The 20,972-nt window shown below is 41.7% G+C and overlaps 1 protein-coding gene across 5 annotated transcripts in view; it reads right to left on the minus strand.

Moving 5' to 3' along the window:
* Window positions 1-20,972, minus strand: part of ptprt (protein tyrosine phosphatase receptor type T) — a 561,846-nt gene that overhangs the window by 397,511 nt on the left and 143,363 nt on the right. For all 5 annotated transcript variants that reach the window (XM_049597546.1, XM_049597460.1, XM_049597372.1 and 2 more), the window contains exons 5-7: window positions 16,117-16,198; window positions 12,973-13,088; window positions 9,365-9,539 (exon numbers count right to left, since the gene is read on the minus strand). In XM_049597546.1, coding sequence (XP_049453503.1) covers window positions 9,365-9,539; window positions 12,973-13,088; window positions 16,117-16,198 — 373 coding nt within the window. The remainder of the gene's footprint in view (window positions 1-9,364; window positions 9,540-12,972; window positions 13,089-16,116; window positions 16,199-20,972) is intronic.

Below are 20,972 nucleotides of genomic sequence, written 5' to 3' on the forward strand. Positions count from 1 at the left end.
CGTTTTTTCTTCTTCTTACTTGAATACCGTTTTTTATGGAAGAACTCACTGTCCTTTGATAACTAGAAGATAACTTGAGCTTTTAAGAAGGTGGAATCATTTATCTAAGTATTACACTACAACCTCCAGCCGCTCAGTAAAGTTACTTGTGACTTTTCTGTGGATGTTTGACGTCTCTTAACTGTGCCTTTTCAAATGTTTGACATCTCATTTTGGAATAAAGCTCCTGCACTTGGAAGTCAAACACACTTTTCAAGCAGTTATTTTTATAAATTGGAGGTTGTGTTGTGTTCACGCCCAGTGGGATTTTAGAGCATCTGTGGGCTTCCACAGATCTGACACATAGGGCTGAGCTGTCCACTCTCCTATTGATTTCCTTATCGGGGAACAGACACATAGAAGAATGTGCCAAGAACAAGCTTTGGGAGACAGAAAGCTCTACGGACACACACATATGCAGACACAGAGGCATTCACAGACACTTACACACTGTGGTGGCACTTCTGGGTCTAATTCTTGGACTACAATCAGCTTTATGACCACCCAGGGAGACTTAGAAAGATGTAGCAGTATTCCTGGGGAACTGACACACAGCACACACACATGGTGTCTCTGCATGGTGTCCACAGGGCACTGGCTGACAGCGGCTCTCCTGGATCTCTGCTACGCCCCACTGAGTCTTATCTCTGACAGACAGCACTCACACACACAGACACACACACACACACACATGAATGCAGATACACAGCCAAAACACAGCCTACATTCATACTCCCCGAGACACAGACATGTCAGCATGGGAGCTTGCTCACTCTGACGCACACACACACTCTCTCTCACACACACACAAGCACAGCCGGGGGTATGGTGAGACCTTGTTGCCCTGGGGCTCTTACTGCATCTGTTTGACAAGAACCATACAAATGAGAAACGCACAGGAGCAGAGAAAAACATCTGTGTGTGTGTGTGTGTGTGTGTGTGTGTGTGTGTGTGTGTGTAGGCTTTCAGCAGAATGGCAGAATGGCATTTTTAGTGACATGTTCTTCAAGGACATCCTTTATTTTTCCGTCAAACTGGACGCTGTGTGTGTGTACATGTGTGTGTGTGTATGTGTGAGGGTGTGTCTTAAAGATGCTTTCACTGTTAGTAAACAGTATGACATTTTTGGGTGGGCGGGGCTTAGCTGGAGGTAAAACAGTTCTCCACAGACACTAGCTAGAGCCAGCTGGTAAATTCTGTTGGCTTATTTTAGACAGTGGAGGAAGATGATGCGAGTGGTGCATTCAGAAATACTTATTCCGAGTGCCGGACCGCACTCTGACACAAACTGGACTGTCCATAAAGTCAGAGCGCTGTCTTAATGTACTGTTCAGTTATCCAGAGCACCGCACTCTCCGAGTAGCAGAGCACACTCTGGGCACTCTGTCTGTTGAGACGGAGCAGCAGAGCGCCAGGCTCCAGGAGTGATTGTGTGGTTAATTTAACTGGTTGTTACCTCATATAGAAATATAACGCTCCGTTTCTTCCACCAACAGGGCTCTCATTTTAGTGTAGAGCGTCAGACTGAATTTACGAACGCACCGTGTCAGGTCACTCACTCTCCGGGACCACCAGAGAAATCCAGAGAAGTCCAATCTTCCTCTTAATCCCTCCCCAGTTTCTGATGAGGTGGACATGATAACCCTTAATACACATAACGTTATTCATCCCTACAACAGGAAATACTTTTTCCCTAACCTGATATGAAGTGCGCGTAGCACATGCAAGCATTTTTGACTGCATGTGCAGTTGTCATAGTTCTCTTCGTTTGTTGATGGGCAGTGGCGGCTATGTGATCAGATTTATGTTTGAGCCATGACTCCTTCTATTCTGGCTCCCATTAACACAACAAGACCACATTTTAAGACTCCTATGTAACCTACAGCCCTGTGGTGGAGAGTCCTGTTTTGCCTCCTGCTAATGAAATGACGTCATTGTGATGTGTGCCCTAAAAGAGTCTATTACAAATATCAGTGGATAATTTTCTTAATTTTTCAACTAAAAAGCTATTTTATCATTTCTAGAATACTGAATAATTATTTCTCATTTATTCGAGCAATAGTGATGTTTTTCTCTCTGTTGGTGCCATTAATGCAAAGATGTTTTTTTATAAGGCACGGGAGGACGGGACTGTGTTCACAACAAATCACTGTTGCTATGTGTTTTCTTTAACATAATTAACATACACAGAACGAACTTTAAGGGAGGTGTGAAGTGAGGCGGAGGTGTGAATACGAGGGAAATGACAACATGAGGAGATGAGACGGAGGGGACACTGAATGATGGAGAGATGACGGAGGAGGTGTGAGGCCTCGTATTAAATATGTAATTACATGTCTTCCTGTCCGCCTTTAATTTCCATTGCCTGTTTGCTCAAGTCTTTCTGATCTTTCATTTGAAGTGAACTTGGTTTGACTGTACTGTCTTCTTCTGCAGTGTACAAAGAAATCATTAAAAACAACCAACAGATAAGTGTGGTAATCCATGCATTGTGCTATGTGTGGTAATCTTTCCAATTTCATTAATGCATTTAGTAAGTCTGTGAAACACCCTACTTCTTACACTTTTATGTATGAAGTTATTTTTCCTTTCTTCAAAGATTATTCTGAAGGATTAAGGAATCTAAAAACGATTTCATAAAAGTAGAAATGTACTTTATGTCTCAGTTGTGGTATGGTATCTTTAATTTGCAGGGTTATACGTGTTACTGTCAGATTTGTTGTGTTTTCTAATTCTTCTAGATAGTCGTTTTGATGAAAATTATTGTCAATAAAAGTTTGAGCCACAGGATAAATCATTTTACAGAGTAAGATTTCGATGTAATGTCATGGTTTGTGCTACCTCATAGTGTGTACTACAAATAGAAAACATACAGACTTGTGTTATTCATAAAAATATGTCAAACAGTGACTTGTTTCAGATACATATTTATGTTTTACTTTCACTTCTTCTGTACTTTTACTTAAAGGTCCAATGTGTAAGATTTAGGGGGATTTGTGACAGCTAGCGGTGGGGATAGCAGACTGCAACCAGCTGACATTTCTCCTGATTAGAATTCAGTCAGTGAACATTATTAAGGAGGATTTTAACAGGAGTCGAATTGTCCACAGAGGTCTCTTCCTCTGCTGAAGAACCAGACCAGGTGATTAAAACTGGTGAAAATATTGAATAAAGCAGTTTACATTACAAATCGATGATTCTCCTACACCATTTGGCATGTCACAGATGGCCCTCTTACCTAACATCTGACATCTGCAAATGTTTTCTCGCCTTTTTTCTCTGACAACTTCATCTGTGGTCACCTTATTTCTGACCTAGACCCTCAGCAGGGTTTTACTCCAAAACCAAATTATACAAAGAGGTCTCTCACTCGCCAGAACAACCTGACCCGTGACTTAAACCAGCAAAAACACTGAACAGAACAGTCTCACATTAAAAAAGTCAGTGTTTCTCGACACTGTCGTCACCAACCTAGTCTCACTCCGAAGTCGTCCAAAACTGGCGCTTGTTCAATGACTCCAGCGTCAGACACCGACAAAAAGAGCTGTCCTTTCATGTTGGCATAATACACAGCCGCTCCTCATTATTGTTTAACAGTGCCTTGCAGCGTCAGGGGAAGACGCAGTGGGACAACAACGAAACTTAAAGCGGCAAAAGCCCAAGTGCGGCAGGTGGGAGGGGAGGTGGATGGGTCCAGCAACTATCAGTTTTCATCCAGACGGCCGGTGTTCGCTTCCCATAGGACTGTAAAGCCAAACCCTGTTCTTCTTTCCTAAACCCAACCACGTATGTGTGTTGGCAAAACATAACCATGTGCATTTGTGGTTGAAGGAAAGTAACGTCGCTCCACGGCATTGTACTGACATAGTACAAGGTACCTTGCACGTCATATCTCGATGTGGAAAGTCCATGACCAAACGTTGATATGTGACGAGGTTGAAGTGAGAATGTGTGGTCGTGACGGAGGGGCTGCTAACTATGGTGGCTGTCAGTGTTTGGTTTGTCCGTTCTGGGCTACCATGGAAACATAGTTGTTACATGGTGATCTCCATAGATGAGGACCAGCTCCCTGTGAAGATATAAATTGCTCATTCTAAGGTAAGGAAATCACAACGATTCTTATTTTCAGGTGACCACACTATAGAAAACATACTTCATCATTTTGTATTCCATGTCTGCCAATAAATCCCCCTAAATCCTACACACTGGACCTCGAAAGCCACTTAACATTTTAGTTTTTGGTGCTCGCAGTAGTAATATAAAGGATGCTGCGACAGATAGCAATGCATACAATTTCAACCAGGATCAGTGAGAATTAAAGGCTGAAAGCATCACACAGACAACATCATTTCTCACTGATGTTGTCCCATTTTTCTACAAACAAAAACTTGTGCCGTTTATTTATCTAACTCTGCTTTATAATAAAACTTCATCAGAAAGTTAGTTTATCCTTGAATATTAGGTTTAAGCTTTCTTTTCTAAGTTAGTCAGCAAGGAAGACATCATCTGTTCAGCAGGCCAACAATGTAGTGTCACCGATTAACATGCATGAATGAGCGCTCACACAGTCATGCACAGCACACAGAGAGGGCACTGTAACATGGGAAGTGTCTCTCTCCAGATTCCCCTGGTCACACCTGGCTGAACGACACAGTAATTAACCCGAATTTCACTTAGCAGCCCGAGAGAACGCGCAAACGCACGCATACACACGGCCACAGTTTAATTTGGCCACACAATAACCACGACAGCTCACAGATGAAAACACAAATGACAAGGCACACAGATACACACACCCAGAGACAAATTAAGCTGCGCGCAGATGATCTCACCACACATGAATGAATAGAATGAAAAAACTCAAAATATACACACATCAAGGACAATAACACATACACACATTAAGCAACGCACACTGCACACACAAAGGGGTTTCATGGAGATGTGTATGTGTAATATTGCAGCTCCTGTTGACTGTGTTGGCGTGGGTTATTCCCCTGGCACAATGCATGGCTGACAGCACCTGAGCTTCACACACACACACACACACACACACACACATACACACAGACAGAGGACAGACACAGAAACATAGACACACTAAAAGACACATTTAGCAGGATAAGCCACACACACACATTTGGACGTTCTCAGGAGTGCAGTCTGTGTGTTCTGCTAACAGATGGTAATGACAGTTTCGGTCCCTGGACTATCATCTAATCAAAACAGCACACATACACACACACACACACACACACACACACACACACACACACACACACACACATGCATACACACTCCAGCCTCCCTCAAGATTAAAACATCCTTCACACCAAATAAGGTTAACAGCATAATTCATACCAAATATGCATTGAGAACATAATTTAGGCCGGCGCGCCGCTACATTTAAATGCATTTCAGTAATGCAATTTAAATTCCATTAAAAATCAAACACAGTTCAATTCCCCCTCGCACCACATAAAGATATTTTCTTTATGTTTAGTAAAATAAAAATAATCTCAAGGTAGAGAGGGGGGGCTGTAAAAATGTATCTCAGACATCCAATTTAAACTTCACTGTAAGCATTTTATTGTTAAATGACATTTCTGTGGTTACGTTATACTTTAATCCCAAAACCATTCCTCTGTGTCTCTACCTCTGCTCCCAGAGTATAAATTTGGGCCGAGGTGCGACGCAGAATGTTGTCAAAAGACAACCCCGGAGAATGTCAAGCAACCAAGCATAAACTCAGCTTTACAGTGACTGAGCACATGGCGCGTCTGTGTCTCGGTCAAGGACACCTAAAAAGAGAATACAGAATTCTTGAGAGGTGTTTTTCCTGCTGGTTAGATGGTGTATTAAAGGATATAAGACAGGGTAAAAACTGGAGGCCATGGTCGATTGTTCTGTGCCACAATGCAAGTATATAAATAGGCAGCCCAGTGTTAACTCTTTAGCAGAATATGTTAAGTGCTGTGCTGTCATTGTAGCATATGGTTAAAGCACCTACGAGGAGTTTTTAAGGAGCAATGAAACAATCTCATTTTAATACTGATGCCTCTACATGACCTACACAAGCAAACAAAACCATCAGCAAGATTAGCGACCTCTATGTAGTTATTCTTAATGCCTGCCCCGGGTCCGATTCTGCTAAATCAAGCAAACGCTTACAGGCATGCTAGCTAATGTTACACCTCAGCTGAGGAGGACGCCGTTAATATTGACATCTCACGCTGCTATGAGCACGAGCCGCTTATCCATGAGGAGGTGATGCTTCCTTCTGTGTGGCAATATAGATGGCAGATCGCAGAAAGAAAATACTTTTGACATGAAACTGCTCCCAAAGAAGGTATGTGGATTACCCTGAATGACGCGGGTCATGATTTCTGTGAAGAAACATTGATGCTGAGTTTTTCAAATAGCACTTTGAACACCACAAGCTAAACACCATCTAGTCATTATATTCGAGAGATAGAAGGCTCAGTCGTAACACACTAGCACACAATACACAATGGGTCAAGACCAGAAGTTTCATTTCTAAAACAGTGCGTAGGACCCACACTAAAAATGTACGGACCAAAGCCAAAATGGCGTGCGCCATAAAACATTAGACAACCTCTACAATTAGGCTCCCACCTTACCATCTGTGTCGCCTATTTCCTGTCTCCAAAATGTTTGTAAGCATGGGTCAAAGTTTCTCTCATCAGGTCTGTTTTATAGATCACAGCTTTTGCGCTGGAAGTAGCGTACGCATCTTACAGGCCTCATTTTGTGCGTACACAATGTTTATAAATGAGACCCCAGGCCAACAGGAAGTGTGCCCAACTTTGAAGCCAATTTTTGTAGTGGTCAAACAGTGGTATTGCAATGTTCCAGGGTCTGGCACGTGATGCCATTGGGCCCAAAACACTTTTTCCCATTGATTTTCATGGTGCAAGAGACATCTGAAAATCAGTGAAACCCCTCGCAAAATGACTCGTTTCACTATCAGGATTTGATCCAGTCAGCCTGATAACATTTCAAAAGTGTAAAAGAGCTGCGCCTGGGTCTCGCATTCAATACTGTATCCAGGTCTCTCAATACATCAGTGGTCAAGACTATAAACCTACCCTATGAGTGATAGCAGGCTCATGCTAACATTTTAGCAAACACTTCTGTTTACAGACAGCAGTGAACTTTATCCAATCTCTTTACTGATCTAATGCTAAAGTATATCAGGATAAAGTGAGTCACGGATAAATTAAGAGAATTCAAAACACACAGAGCGCAACAGAAAGAGACGAGGAGACAGGTAAAAGAATGTAATTACGTCTGACAACAACAGATAGCTGCGATGCTATAATTCTATCAAAGGCCCTACAACAGCATTATCCAACAGCACATCAATATCCTTCTCAGCAGGACAGTGTTGTATTTCCTCTTGTTTACATGAACCATGAGATGGAGAGTGGGATGGAAATATCAGAGATTCCTTAATATTTTTTGCCTTGTATTGAGTGTGAGGGCAGAGCTGAGTAGATTGCATTAGAGGATTTGAATGTCCTCGACGAAGGGATTTGTCGAGCCGCACAGATAAATACAAGAGGGACAGAGAAAACAGGAGGTGAGGGGGGGTGGAAGAAGAGTGAAGAAGAGGAGATAAAGGACAGGCAGGGAGGAACAGAGAGGCGAGATTGTAATTTTTAATATTTGCTGCTTTTGATTAGTAGTCATTACTGTATACTTTAACCACTTCAACCCTCATTATTGTGCAAGTGATATATTATATTTTTTATCTGTTTTTGCCAACACTACATATTCTCTGCTTGTTCATGCACTTCATTTAAACTGTAGAGTACTCACTGTGTGAAGTGGACCTCATTAAATTGCACAGAAAATTGATTACTTGTGTAACATGTTATAAATACTTTATAAATCGTATAGGGTTTTGAAGGCTTGAGTAGAAATTATAATAGCGGTCTGTGGGTTTGAACACATGGGAAATAGGAATACGATACTGGACAGGTCAAAGGGTTTCTGGGGGTGTAAGAGGCAGAGGTGGGAGTAAGTCACACATGCGCAAGTCTTAAGTAAGTCGTTGAAAATCAAGCAAGTCGAGTCAAGTTAAACTCACAAACTCATAAAGATAATACAACGTAAGCTGCACTCAGAGGTGGAATGTAACTAAACACATTTACTATTGTGAGTACAAATCTGAGTCTTTTGTTCTCCTGCCACTGTCTAGCTCTACTCCACTACATTTATCTGACAGCTTTAGTTACTGGTTACTTTTAAAATCAAGACTTTATACTCGAAACATATGAACATGTTCAAGTACAGCTGAAAGTATGAGTCAGTTAGTGAATTGACAGAAAATAAATTTGATAATCATCTAAGTCATTTTACTGCAAAAACATTTAATGGTTCCAGCTTCACAAATGTTCAGATTTTTTGCTTCTTATTATTTCATAATTAATTTCTATGTTGAGGTGTGGACTGTTGGTTGGACAAAACAAACACTATGAATGTGTCATTTTGGGTTCTGGGTAAATGTGATGCTATCTCTCAGTATTTCCAGAATTTTTACAAACCAAACAATCACTCAATTAATGGATAAGATAAGTCAAGTCCTTTCAAGTCAAAGTCTCAAGTCATGAATATCAAGTCAAAGTCAAGTAGAGTCTTTCATCAGTGTTAGTCAAGTAAGTCAAAAGGCCTCAAATCTGCAACTCGAGTCAAGTCATGTGACTCGAGTGCCCCACCTCAGATAAGAAGTAAAAGATAGAGCTCCTTCGTAGATATCCCACCTTCTCCTGTATTCTTGCTGAACTACTGCTGCACGGGGAAAAACAGGAACCTCCACAAATATTCTTTTAGAACTTTTAAAAATGATCTTATTCATTTTTAATCAACAAACAATTTGTTGCCATCTATTCCAAAGCTTGAGAGAAAGGAAGGGGATACCACAGGAGAAGAAAGAAAATGAAGTGAAAGACTGACAGACGCAGACAGAAATGGAGTGAAAGGGGGCTCATTGTGAGTTCTAGTCACTACTCTGAAGTCTGTTCAGTATTCTGTCCTCAGCATTCTCACAGCACTAATGAGCAACAGCCAAACACACACACACACAAGCACACACACAAAACTACCCAACCACAACCCAGGCTTGTTTCTCACTTTCTCTACATTAAAGAAGTTGTCCCACTTAACTGCATCCACACAGATCAGATTTGTCAAGCACTGCTCTTCTTTCACCAATTTAAATTCATCACAAATACTCTGGTTTTAAGGGAGTTTACCTCCGACTTTTGATCCGTGGGAGAAGAAGTTGAACAGCAGAACATACCTTTAACGATGAGGTCGGCATAGTTGGACACCCCTGACCCGCCGTCGGATCGGATGACACAGCGGTAGCGACTGGTGCTGCGCTGGGAGGTGTCGCCAACGCTGACGGTTGCAGAGAAACGTCTGTGGTTCACCACTCTGGTCACCATCAGCGCCGTGTCCCTACCGTTCCACTGCTGCATAACGACAAAGATAAGACCAGTCACTTATTGGCAAAAGCCTTGTAGCATGTTCTCACCAGGCCAGCCATCAGGAATTACAGACAGGGGGACAATTTTTTGAAATTGGGCCCCTCATCCAGATTCACTCCACCATCACACACCCTTAGCTCGAATATCAATGTGGACAATTTCACCATGGGGGCGAACATCATCACACATGAATACCATTGGGCTCCCTGAGTCCACAAGAGTCAAAGTTTTCCAGTCAAACCCATTTTATGCAATTCCAAGTCTGCTGAGGGACCCCAGTACGCAGAAACTTTCAAATATGCCATTTTGAAAAATGACAATGCCACACTTTCCCTCACCAGCATTTAGTCTAACTTTGGGGCATTATTTAGACCCTTCCCAGCAAGATAGCATGACAAAGTGATGCCTTAGGTCATCTAGTTTTACATGATACTATACTAGCTTTAAAAATGAGTCATGCTAACTCCTCACCTTTGCCACATTAACCTTCTGTCATACCTGGTGCTTATTCATACTTGTGTTTTGTACCCCTGATTCTTGGTGAGGCATTTTGACTCTGCTGGTCAGCCTGCTGTTTGCTTCACATCTTTACATCAGCGGCACATGTCTGCTCTGCAAATCTGACCTCTGCCGTTCAAATTTCACCTGCACGATTTTCACAGTAACTGCAGGGAATGGGGTATACTAGCTAGCTAACCAGTCTGTGGCAACAAATTCAATCTGCACTGATGTTGTTGCATAACTTTAGTTTATGTGTGGGCAGAGAAAGCGGTCAAATGTTGGCAATAATGCTCCACCATCTGTTTGCAATTCACCATTTAAAAAGGAAGACAAAGGAGAAGAAGGTGGTTGAAAAAACAAGCTGTTGTCACTTCCAGTTTGTGCAAAGTGAACAGTACTACCCTGTTGAAATTAGTGTACACAGTGTACTACATTAAAGTGTACTAACAGAAGTATGGGGGTTTGACACACACTTACAGATTTCTGCATGGGACCCCCCTGGGCCCTTTGCATGGGACCCTATCTGACAGCAGGCCTGTTTCCAGCCACTGTCAACCAGTCTTTTGGAACACAGTCTCTGTGTAAAGAGCTCAAGATGGCTGCTCTCTCCTTACAGTGTTGGAAAATAATGAAAAAGAGAGGCCTCTTTCTCACATCAAATGCAACTCTTACTCTAGCTTCAATGTTGGTGCAGGGAAATTACAATCTGATCATAAATACAAATACAAATGTTGCACGGAAGTGTCAAGAGATGAAAAACATATGTGATTGCAAAAAGAAAGGGACAAAGAATCCATGACATCACTCAAAGATTTCTGAAGTGATGTATTGAACTCTGAAATATGATTTACTGTTTGTTGTCATTTGGAATTTACTGGAGTCAGAAAATCTTAATTTGGGAAAGGGTGTGAAAAGAAGGGTTTGCTGCTGGCATGTCCCACCAAAGCTGAATGTCATAGGCTGAGATGTCAACTGAACACCACATTCAGCCTAATATTGGAAAAAAAAAAATTGAACTGAATTTCTGAATTTCTAAGATAAATCTGAGGCTCTTTTCATTGAAATCACAATGTCTGAGTTTTCTTGATGTCATCTAGCTGTCATTTGCAGAACTGCAGGGTGCTTAAGGCACTTTCACATTGGCTCAATATCCGGTCAGGTTGGTTTGTATCACATAAAGCCTGATCGCGTACATCTGATCATTTGACAGAAAATGCAGTGAAAAGCAAGTGCAGCCTCAACCAGTGACTGCTGCCCTCACAGCTCACAGCACCGACAAATAACACAGAAAAGACTCCATACTGATGTCAAAGATCTGGCAGGGAACAGAAGCAATTTGAACAGAGCAAGTCAGACATGAAGCTCAAAACCACACTGCTTTGCATATGATCCCCACATCTCCAGATCCAATCTCCTTTACCACTGTAGTATTATGTGCCAATTTGGAGAAACATGCTTTCCCCAACAGACCTCCAGTCAGGAGGGTCACTGCTCTCCATTGCAAATGTCATTACTGTACATAGCAGCGTTCTCGGTGGTATACACCCATGTGCAGTGAAAACATGCAAGCTTGCCAGTGCACATGTAAACTAGAATGAGTATATAGGCATGGATGCACACAACACACACACGCGTCACTTGTACAGAGATGGAATCATCAGTGCAGAGCCGAACAAGGACTTTTAATCAATCCTGAAATAGAGGTGGGAAGGCTCGGGGTGTTTGCCACAGTTGACTTCCCTTTTTGTTTGAATATTACTATTATTATTTTCTAAATAAAATGATCAATTCTTTGGTGCAGAATATTCAATATAAAATTGGATGGATCATTAGATTGTTGTTTTGGATCAGCTGGAAGAAGTCCATCAAAATCATATAACAGAAAACCTCATGTAAAGTTCTGGTCAAGAGTTTAATCATTATTGTAAATCACTGCCTAAGGCATATTAAACCTCACGTTACTATAACAGTACTTCTGCTAAACCTTTAGTGGTTAAACATAAATAACAAATGGTTACATTTACTAAAGTCAAACTTTAAGAGATGGAAGGCAAGTGGGTCATAATGAACACTGATGTTTCCTGATACAGAATATACTGGACTTTGCAGCCTAGTTTTTCCGTTGGCATTCTTCTCCTATGCCCATACTCTGACACATCTGGACAACTTGCAGTGTATGAATACCAAGCAGCAACCTGAAGCCAACGCAGAACTGCAGTTCTCCAAATGGCCACTTGAGGCTGGCTCCAAGAGTAATCCAATCCTCACAGATGTTAGAATGCCTAACTTTACAGCAGAAATGTTTGAAGCCTGGTACAAAAAATGGTTTTGGTCTCTTAAGCTAATTTCCTCTGTTATGACAACGGTACAGGGGGTGAATTTTCATACAACTCACCTGTTTACATGTGATTATGGCTTAAAATTACAAAAAAATAAGGGCATGGCCGCTTCAAGTCACATATGATTAGGTAACGTAAGCCAAGTGTCTTGCCCAAGGATGATTTGGCATGTGGACTGGAGGAGCTGGGGATGGAACTGGTGATCTTCCAATTAGTGAATGACCCGCTCTAACTCTGAGCCACAGCCGCCCCCAATTCTGACACAAAAAATTCAAGATGCCAAACTCAAGGCTTCAAAATGGGAGTCCACACACCAATGGGTGACATCGCTGTGGCTACTTTCATTTTTTTTATACACTCCATAATTAATACTTTAAAAAATGTGAGTAAATCTACAATTATGATTATGTTTTTCATTAGACTCACCTGTACAAGTTCTACTTCCTGGACCTTTCCATAGATGTTCACAGTTTTATTATATGTGGATAATTTACAGCATTCTGACCCTCCCTTATACAAGCTCTGCGTGTTCACATGCTGCTGATATCATTCATGCATACTGATAAGAGGATACTAACCTGCAGCCAGAGTTTATCGTGCTGAGACCATTTCCCTCCAGCGGTACACTGAAACGTAGCGTTCTGACCCACGTTCACCTCCACGTTTTGCAGACGCAGGAAGTGAGGCGCTTTACCTGCAACATAAACAGCAGACACAGACACCATGTAAACATTTAAGTAGAATATTATGGAGAGGAGATAAAAAGGCTATTACTGTTGCACCAATCATATTCTTGATGTGAATTGTTGAGGACCTTTGACAAGGGGTACAGATCTAATTTCCTGTCAGTGACAACAGACAAACTTCTTTATTTTATTTTTCTCATGTATATTTGGGTGGTACTTGAAAAACGCCCCAAGGTTAAAGTCATTCTTTCCGGAGAGCTGTTCAAGCTTTCTAAACTAATAAAAGTTCTTTAATCATGTATTAAAGCAATTGGCAGACCACTGAAAGATCTCATCTTGTTATTAAAGACGTGATAAATCCACGCTGGATCATAACAGCAGATGCCACCGCTAATAAGAAAAAAACACTTGCAGGAAACCCCACAACAGCAGTAATCCAGTTCAAACAGGGCTTAATGTTGCTGTCTGGAGTGAGGCAGAGAAATTCATGGGATGGCTATGAGACAGATGAGCAGGTAGACAATGAGACAGAATGCCAGACACTGGGTGACTTTGGCCTGGCATTGAGACCAGCCAGCGACTGGTTAATTTCATTTTGCTTGTCTGCAGACAGAGATAAGCCCAACGGAGTATGCATCGATCATTTAACAATGATAATTCGCCCTGACGCTAATGGTCAGGTTGTTACAAATGACAAGAACTGAGATATAAAGTTCGGGTTTTTTTGGTAATGTTTCCTTCCTTGTAAAATGTTCTCTTGCCTCCCTATCTTTACATTATATCACAACTTTGTGGTCTAGTTTATTTTCTTGTTTCTTTAGTGAATACCTCTACTCTCTTCCTCTTGCTTTGTACCAATGACTCATCCACTTTGACTAATCTGATTAGTGATTGGCACAGATGAGCTAAATGCTCTGTGCCAGCAGTTCAGAGAGACAAAAAAGCAAGCGGAAATAAATGACTAATAGAGGGACAGATAGGTGAAGAGAGTGCTGTGTAGAGTGAGGAACATATCGGATATGGGGAGAAATTAAAAACAAAAAAGAGACAAATAAGAGGCTGTATCAGGAAAAAAATAATCGAAACCCCCTTAGTTACTGTTGGTAGGTCAGACAGACTCAACAAAGAGAAACATGGCGACCCTAGTTTTGTTTAGCTCGGTGACGCAGTATTTTTGAGATAGTTTTTAGGTGTCAGGAAATATCTCCTCAAGCCGATACATAGGACTGCAGTATGTGATGGAGGCTATATTTACAATATTAACTGTTAAGAGTGATGCCAAACAACGTGAACTGATGCTTTGGTCTCAACAAAAAAGGGAGAAGTAGAGACCGAAGACAACAAGACCCTCACTGCAGGATATGTGTCCCATATCCCCCCTCTGGGGATCAGATACTCTATGCATTTATTACTGATTACAGACCGTGGTGCCAACCTAGCCTAAGGAAGTTACTTTGGGGCGGTACCTAGCCTTACAAAAATAATATATACAAAGAAAAGTTAGCATTGATTTTTTTCTATGTCAGCAACCAAACTATCTGTCCTTTTTCAAATCTCTTTAATGTTACCATAGAAATAAGGAAGAAGCAAACCTATCTTACATTGTTGATTAAACATAGGCTAACTCCTCTTGATCTAGTTAGCTAGCAAGTGAGCTAGCATTCTGCTAAAATTAGCCAAGTTAAGATGTGACAATATACAATGAAGACTATGATAGTCATCAGTCACATCTTTTAACCAGCTTAAGATTACGGTTTTCTTTTAAGCAGGTGGAATATTTAAGAACAATCAGGCAGTGGATAGTTGGCCAATATTCACCTTGTTGACTGCCATCAGCCTATCGGCAAATAAGATGACATTCACTGATGGCAATGGCTGACGTTTTTACGATTGTGTCTCATCAATTTTGTGCAGACTAAAAAGCAGGGCTCGAGACTAGCAGCACCCCGTCGTCACATGGACGATAGAAAAGGTTGTGGGGGCAAAAAGAGAACTTCCCCAGGTTGACTTAGGGAGGAAAGGATGAGATAAACTCACTATGAAGGCGCCAGACGAGGCACCCTATTGTTCCCCTGATAATGCTCCATTGTGAACAACAAATCTGTGTTTCTATCGGCTAGTGGAGGACTAGTTCAGGATAGCTGTTAGAATGAACTGCTAATGGAGGTTGTATTTAGTTACATTATGATGTGTTTAAGCTCGACTCAGTAAAAGTGAGCTGTTACAACTGGCCTCTGTCATTTTTTGTAGCCCCCAGATAAAGCAGGTTAAGTACCCCTGCTTTAACGCTAATGTTTGACATTAGTTGACTCTGCTGCTCCAGACTGAAGAGAGAAATTTTGGATTTATGTCTACCTCTGTTTCTCAGTGAGTTTGTTTTTTATTTTAAACTTCTTTCCTTTATGTCCTACTATGAATTTGCCTTGTTTTCCCAATTTAATCAATTGAAACAGCTGTAAACATTGCAAATTATCAGGCAGTGTTGGTAGTCTTTGCCTCCACTTGTCTGCTCTCCATCTGGACAGTGCACCAATGTATGACATCATATGCAAAGATACAATTATGTTATTTGAAAATAAAATGAGAGAAAAAAATTAAACTATGTAATACCATTTATTACAACTTTCCACAAGAGTTTTTCAAACAATAATGTTAAATTGAACTGATAATATTTGAAACTAATATTTGGAGAATATAATATCTGAGAAAAGAAGGTGAGAATGTGAGAGTTTAATCCTGAGTAGACAGAGGGAGGTAAGTAGGCCACAGAGTGTTGCAGTAAGCAGTCTGGAGTTTTGTGAAGCAAAGTGTTTCTGTCAGATTTGAGTGATGAAGACCCTGAGTTTGGACCTTCTTCCTGGCTCTCTGCAATCTGTCTGCAAGCCTCACAATCTGTCCTTCACACAGCCTTAGTGTGTGTGTGTGAGCGTGTGAGATAACTATAAAACAGATGATGCTCAGTGGGGCTACAGTTGTGCAGGGTCAACCATTACGAGACACACACACACACACACACACACACACAGAGCCACTTACGGCAGGGGTGAGCCAGAACTCGTATGTCGTCGATGGCGATGAAACCGGGATGGCCTTGAACTGAAACTGCTTCGAATATTACCTGAGAGGGGAAGGACAGGAAAAACAGAAAGAAAGAAAGAAAGAAAGAAAGAGGTTGAGCCACAGTTTTCTCTACAAGTAATGAAACTAAAGAAAAAAACTCTCTTTCGTCCACAAACTGCAACATCTTGACTTCCCTGTGAGGCTCATATGGAAACCCCAGGGGAATTTTCCACACTGAAAGTCAGCAACTATTCCTCTCTTCAGTTCATCCCTTCATCCTTCTGTCTCCATCCGTATGCCAACCACATATACAGCATCCTCCTCCTTCCTCCTTCCTCTCGTCTACCCTCGTCTCATCCTCCTCCCTTATCCTTTTCATGTTCTTTCCTCTTTTATTTTCCACCCAGACCTCAGCCCGTCTTGATCTCTCCCTGCTCCTCTAATTTATTTCCTCTCTGTTTCCTCTGTCTCCTTCTCTCTCTTCTTCTTGTAAATGCTCTTTTGCATCTTTCTCCACTTCCCTCCCATCACATCACTCTATTTTTCCTGCCTTTACGTTTTCTTTAGCACCAACTTAGACACACTCTCAGAGTGACAGGCAGTCAGCAGGGCTGTCAAGGGGCCATGCACTTCTGACCCCTGCATATATACTCATACACAAACACACACTGCAGATACACACACATATACCTCTGTGCTGTACTTGTCAGGATCCTCAACAGTATAAGTTGGGACTCAGTCTGAATACTAAAGACTTCTGGGAAGACTTAACTGTCTTCCTTTCCTTCAAAAAATAAATCCCCTGCTCTGGCATTCACATCAAGTTTCTAGACGTCAATGTCACTGCTATATTTTTTTCAACAATCTATTTTCTGTTTTGAATAAGTTTAATGACCACTCTTCATCGTGGAACCCTCATCACGTTATGCTCTTTTTTTTAATCGCCCTGTGCTTCTCTACTTTGAACTATAAAAACAAAAAAAGCAGAGGACAATCTGTGAGCTTTCTGCCTCCATGCTGGCTGCTTCACTCACTATCCTCGATCATTCTCTTATCAAAAGAATCCAAAAACAACTTCATCTTCCAACATAAGTGGTTTAAGACACGGTGACCCACTGCAACACATGTAAGATGCTAAAAATGTTGCCTGATGTTCACAGGACAGTGATAGGTTAGCCTAAAAGTTTGTTATGCCTTCCTCGTGGTCTGGACTCTAATATGACAGTGTTTTTGTCCCTTTTGAACAAGAAATGTCATTTCTCCATGGGAGGTGACTCCTCATTAGGGAGGGAAATACACACACGCACACACACACTCACATTTGTGTCTTGTTGGTTACCAGTGTGCCTCAGATCTGTGTGTGCAACACAGGGGTGCCTTCATTTACTGAACATAGCTCAGTCATTAGGTAAAACACCGTGGCTTTTGTGCTACCTCAATAAAACAACACAGCAGGGTATGTCTCTGCTTTTTAAACACACCGATACACACACACACACACACACACACACACAGACGAAATGAGAGTCATTAAATGGAAACAGCATTGTGTTTCCATATTACAGGAGTACACTGAGGGAAAGAGGCCTGTCGGTTAAGAGACGAACCTCAATCTACAACTCCAACCAATGGACTTCAGCTCAGATTAGACTGAGCCACTATCCTTAACTGACAACTGGGTACCAAAACATATGTGCTGTGTTAACTTATCACTATTGGCATATGTAATTACATGTTTTGGAAACTATTTTAGATACCTCAATGCACAGAAAGCTATCATAGCATCATATAACTGAGCTCAATGAAACAGCACCACAGCGAGAAACAAAGATCTATGATTGGTTGATGCTTCAATGCGTCATTGGAGTGCTGAAGAAGCTGAGGTCAGCTCAACTTTTCTTTGTAGGCCTAGTGTGTCACGCCCTTGGCAACAACAAGTGCAGGGTGTCAGTTGTAGCATCATGTCACTGGCTTCCATTGAGAATGCCTTGTAGCCTGACAGTGTGTCGACTGTAGTGTGAACACAGCATTAGTCAGCTGCAATAACACCACACAGGGTACACAGAGCATGCTAAAGTGTGAGCATTTAGCATCATAGTCAATGTAAAGACAGATTTATGTTCTAAATGTATTACCGGTAATTGTGTATTATACTAAATTTTCACAGCCACATCAAATCTGTAACGTCATCTGCCTATTACCATTTAAAAATCACTGCTAGAGTCAGAGGAAGAATGTCAAAGCAAGACCTTGAAAGGCTCACTCACGCCTTTATTTCCAGTTGATTAAATTACTGCAATGATCTGTTTGTAGGACTTTAAAAACAAGCTATTCAGCAACTACGGCTTATTCAGAATGCTGCTGCTAAAATCCTTACACTGGCTACCTGTCACAAAGAGAACTGATTTCAAAATCTTGCTGCTTGTGTATAAATCACTCTGTGGCTGAGCGCCCAAATATATCTTTGACATGCCTGTGACATATGTACCTTCTAATCTTGCGTTCGTTTTGTACTCAGAGGTCGGAAATTCCCAGTTCCCAGTCCGAAGTTTAAACTCGAACGCACCCTGAGATCAGATTTCCAACTCGGAAACTCGGAGCAACCGCATCAACCCCGACTTACGAATTCAAGATAGCTGCCAGTCACATACATAGTGAGTAAACACTCTGCTGAAGTACTGTTGATAGCAATTTTATGTTATTTGTTTTACATTAGCAATATCTGCAGCGTTCATCAGTTGGAGTGCATGACGGTGTTGAAGCTGTCTATACTCCGAAAGTGCAAGGACAACAAAGACTTTCTTGCGGGCGTCCATGTTTTTTCCCGACTTATCCACCGTCAACTAGAATGCAAAAACTGTTGTCAACTCGGAGGTGACATCATTCCCACTTCCGACTTCCAACCTCCGAGTACAAAACGAACGCACCATAGGACCCTGCGGACATCCGGGGCCGGCCTACTAATCATCCTTAGAGTCAGGACAAAACATGGTGAAGCAGCGTTTTGTTATCATGTAGCACAAACCTGAAATAACCTCTCAGATGTTAGACAGCCCCGACTCTGACCACTTTTCAGTCAAAGCTAAAACCATTCCCTTTTTTATACTGCCTACTCCACCCTGTAATGACTGCAACCTTATTTTAAAACCCAATTTCAAATAATTTCAAATGACATTGTGCTCCTAAGTTGAAAAAGTAAGGAGCACACAAAGAACTTTAGGGGCACAATGTAAATTGATCAAATAACGTGTTTTCCGTAGTAAACGTGATGCAAATAGGCATTTACAAGCAAAATTATTTAATGAATTTGCATACAAAATGTACAGAAATGTAAAATCATCAAGTTTTGAAAAAGTATTGCAATGTAATTTTGTCTTTAATGTTATTATCTTATATATATTATCTTTGCAATATGATTATCTTATATAATGTTACTACTATCCTAAAACATTCTCCAGGTCCTCTGAAACTCTGCAGGACTTATTTCCACCCTGCCCAGCAGCGGTACCATGGCGAACGATCCCTAACTGCGGGGAGAACGGAGCAGGCTTCGCTGGAGGTCCGCCGCTTTTCCCGGTCCGTCTCCTCCACACTTTGACTTATTTCCACGCTGCCGACAGTGGGACTTAACAGCCAGGCTCCACCAGCTGCAAACGTAAGGGTCACGTCAGCGTAGTGTCGCGGCGTATTCATTGGGGCTCCATTGACTGCGTACAGAAGCGACACGTAGAGAAGCCAGCGGGGTTGTTTACCGCCGATCTGAGAGGCTGCATGTAGGCTGAAAGAAATGTTAAAGCATTTTCCACCTAAGTTATTACATATATTTGAGTTATCTACAAGTTTACTATACTGTTTGTTATCTACTGACTTTCAAATGTCCACCACAGACATTTACACAATGTCACGGATAAACATGGGTAAATGCATGAAAAAAAATCATCACATATCACTTCTGATAATGGTTTATTCATTTAAAAACACACTGTGCTCGTGTAGCACACTATTTCATGTAGTTTTTATCCGCTGGAGGGTCACGTAGGGGAGCTTAGCGCGACAAAAATAGAAGAGTCGCGTAAAATAGAGAGTTGTCGCGTGACAGACGGGGGTTGTCGCACCGCCCCGTTGCCAGTGGAGCCGCTGTAATTGATTAACAGGGGGGCAAGCTGCTACGGGACTCGCGCTGCAGACGTGTCAAGCCTGGCCGTTATATTCATTGTGCCGACAGTGGCTTGGAAAACCGCCCATAATGCCAGGGCCTGCCCTGCCTCACATCAGACACGCATTTCTCCACGCTGGTCGACAAGCGGTTCTGCTCCCAGCTGTTGTCTCTGTCACATTTGGGGCTGTTTTTCCATCATGGGTAACTATTCGCGGTGCTTCGAGGCTATTCGCGGTGCTTCCGCGGGCAGTGTGGCTCTTAACCGTGTCACACGGGGAAGAGGGAAGAGGGAAGGCGGCTGGAGTTCCTCCAACATTTGCGGTTAGATTATGTTTTGGTTTTTTTTTTGACAAAAATATAGGCCGCTTCGGCTGATTTTTTTATGCGCACATGTGCCCCTAAATATTTTTTACAGTTCGCACACACCTATTTTTAGTCACAAATGCGAGTGAAACACTCGCACTGTTGAGCCCTGTCTTTGCACCTCTTGTCTGCACTTCTGCTATTTTTAACTGTGACTTTCTTGTAAATTGTAAATCATTTAGTGATTAATTTTACTTTTTATATCTTTTTTCTTTACTCTTTTCTGTATCCTTTATTATGTTTTATATTTTATTGCTCTGTAAAGCACTTTGAATTGTCCTTGTGTGCTAAACAAACGAAGCTGCCTTGC

The sequence above is a fragment of the Epinephelus fuscoguttatus genome, linkage group LG1 (genome assembly GCF_011397635.1).
Source record: "Epinephelus fuscoguttatus linkage group LG1, E.fuscoguttatus.final_Chr_v1".
NCBI lineage: Eukaryota > Metazoa > Chordata > Actinopteri > Perciformes > Serranidae > Epinephelus > Epinephelus fuscoguttatus.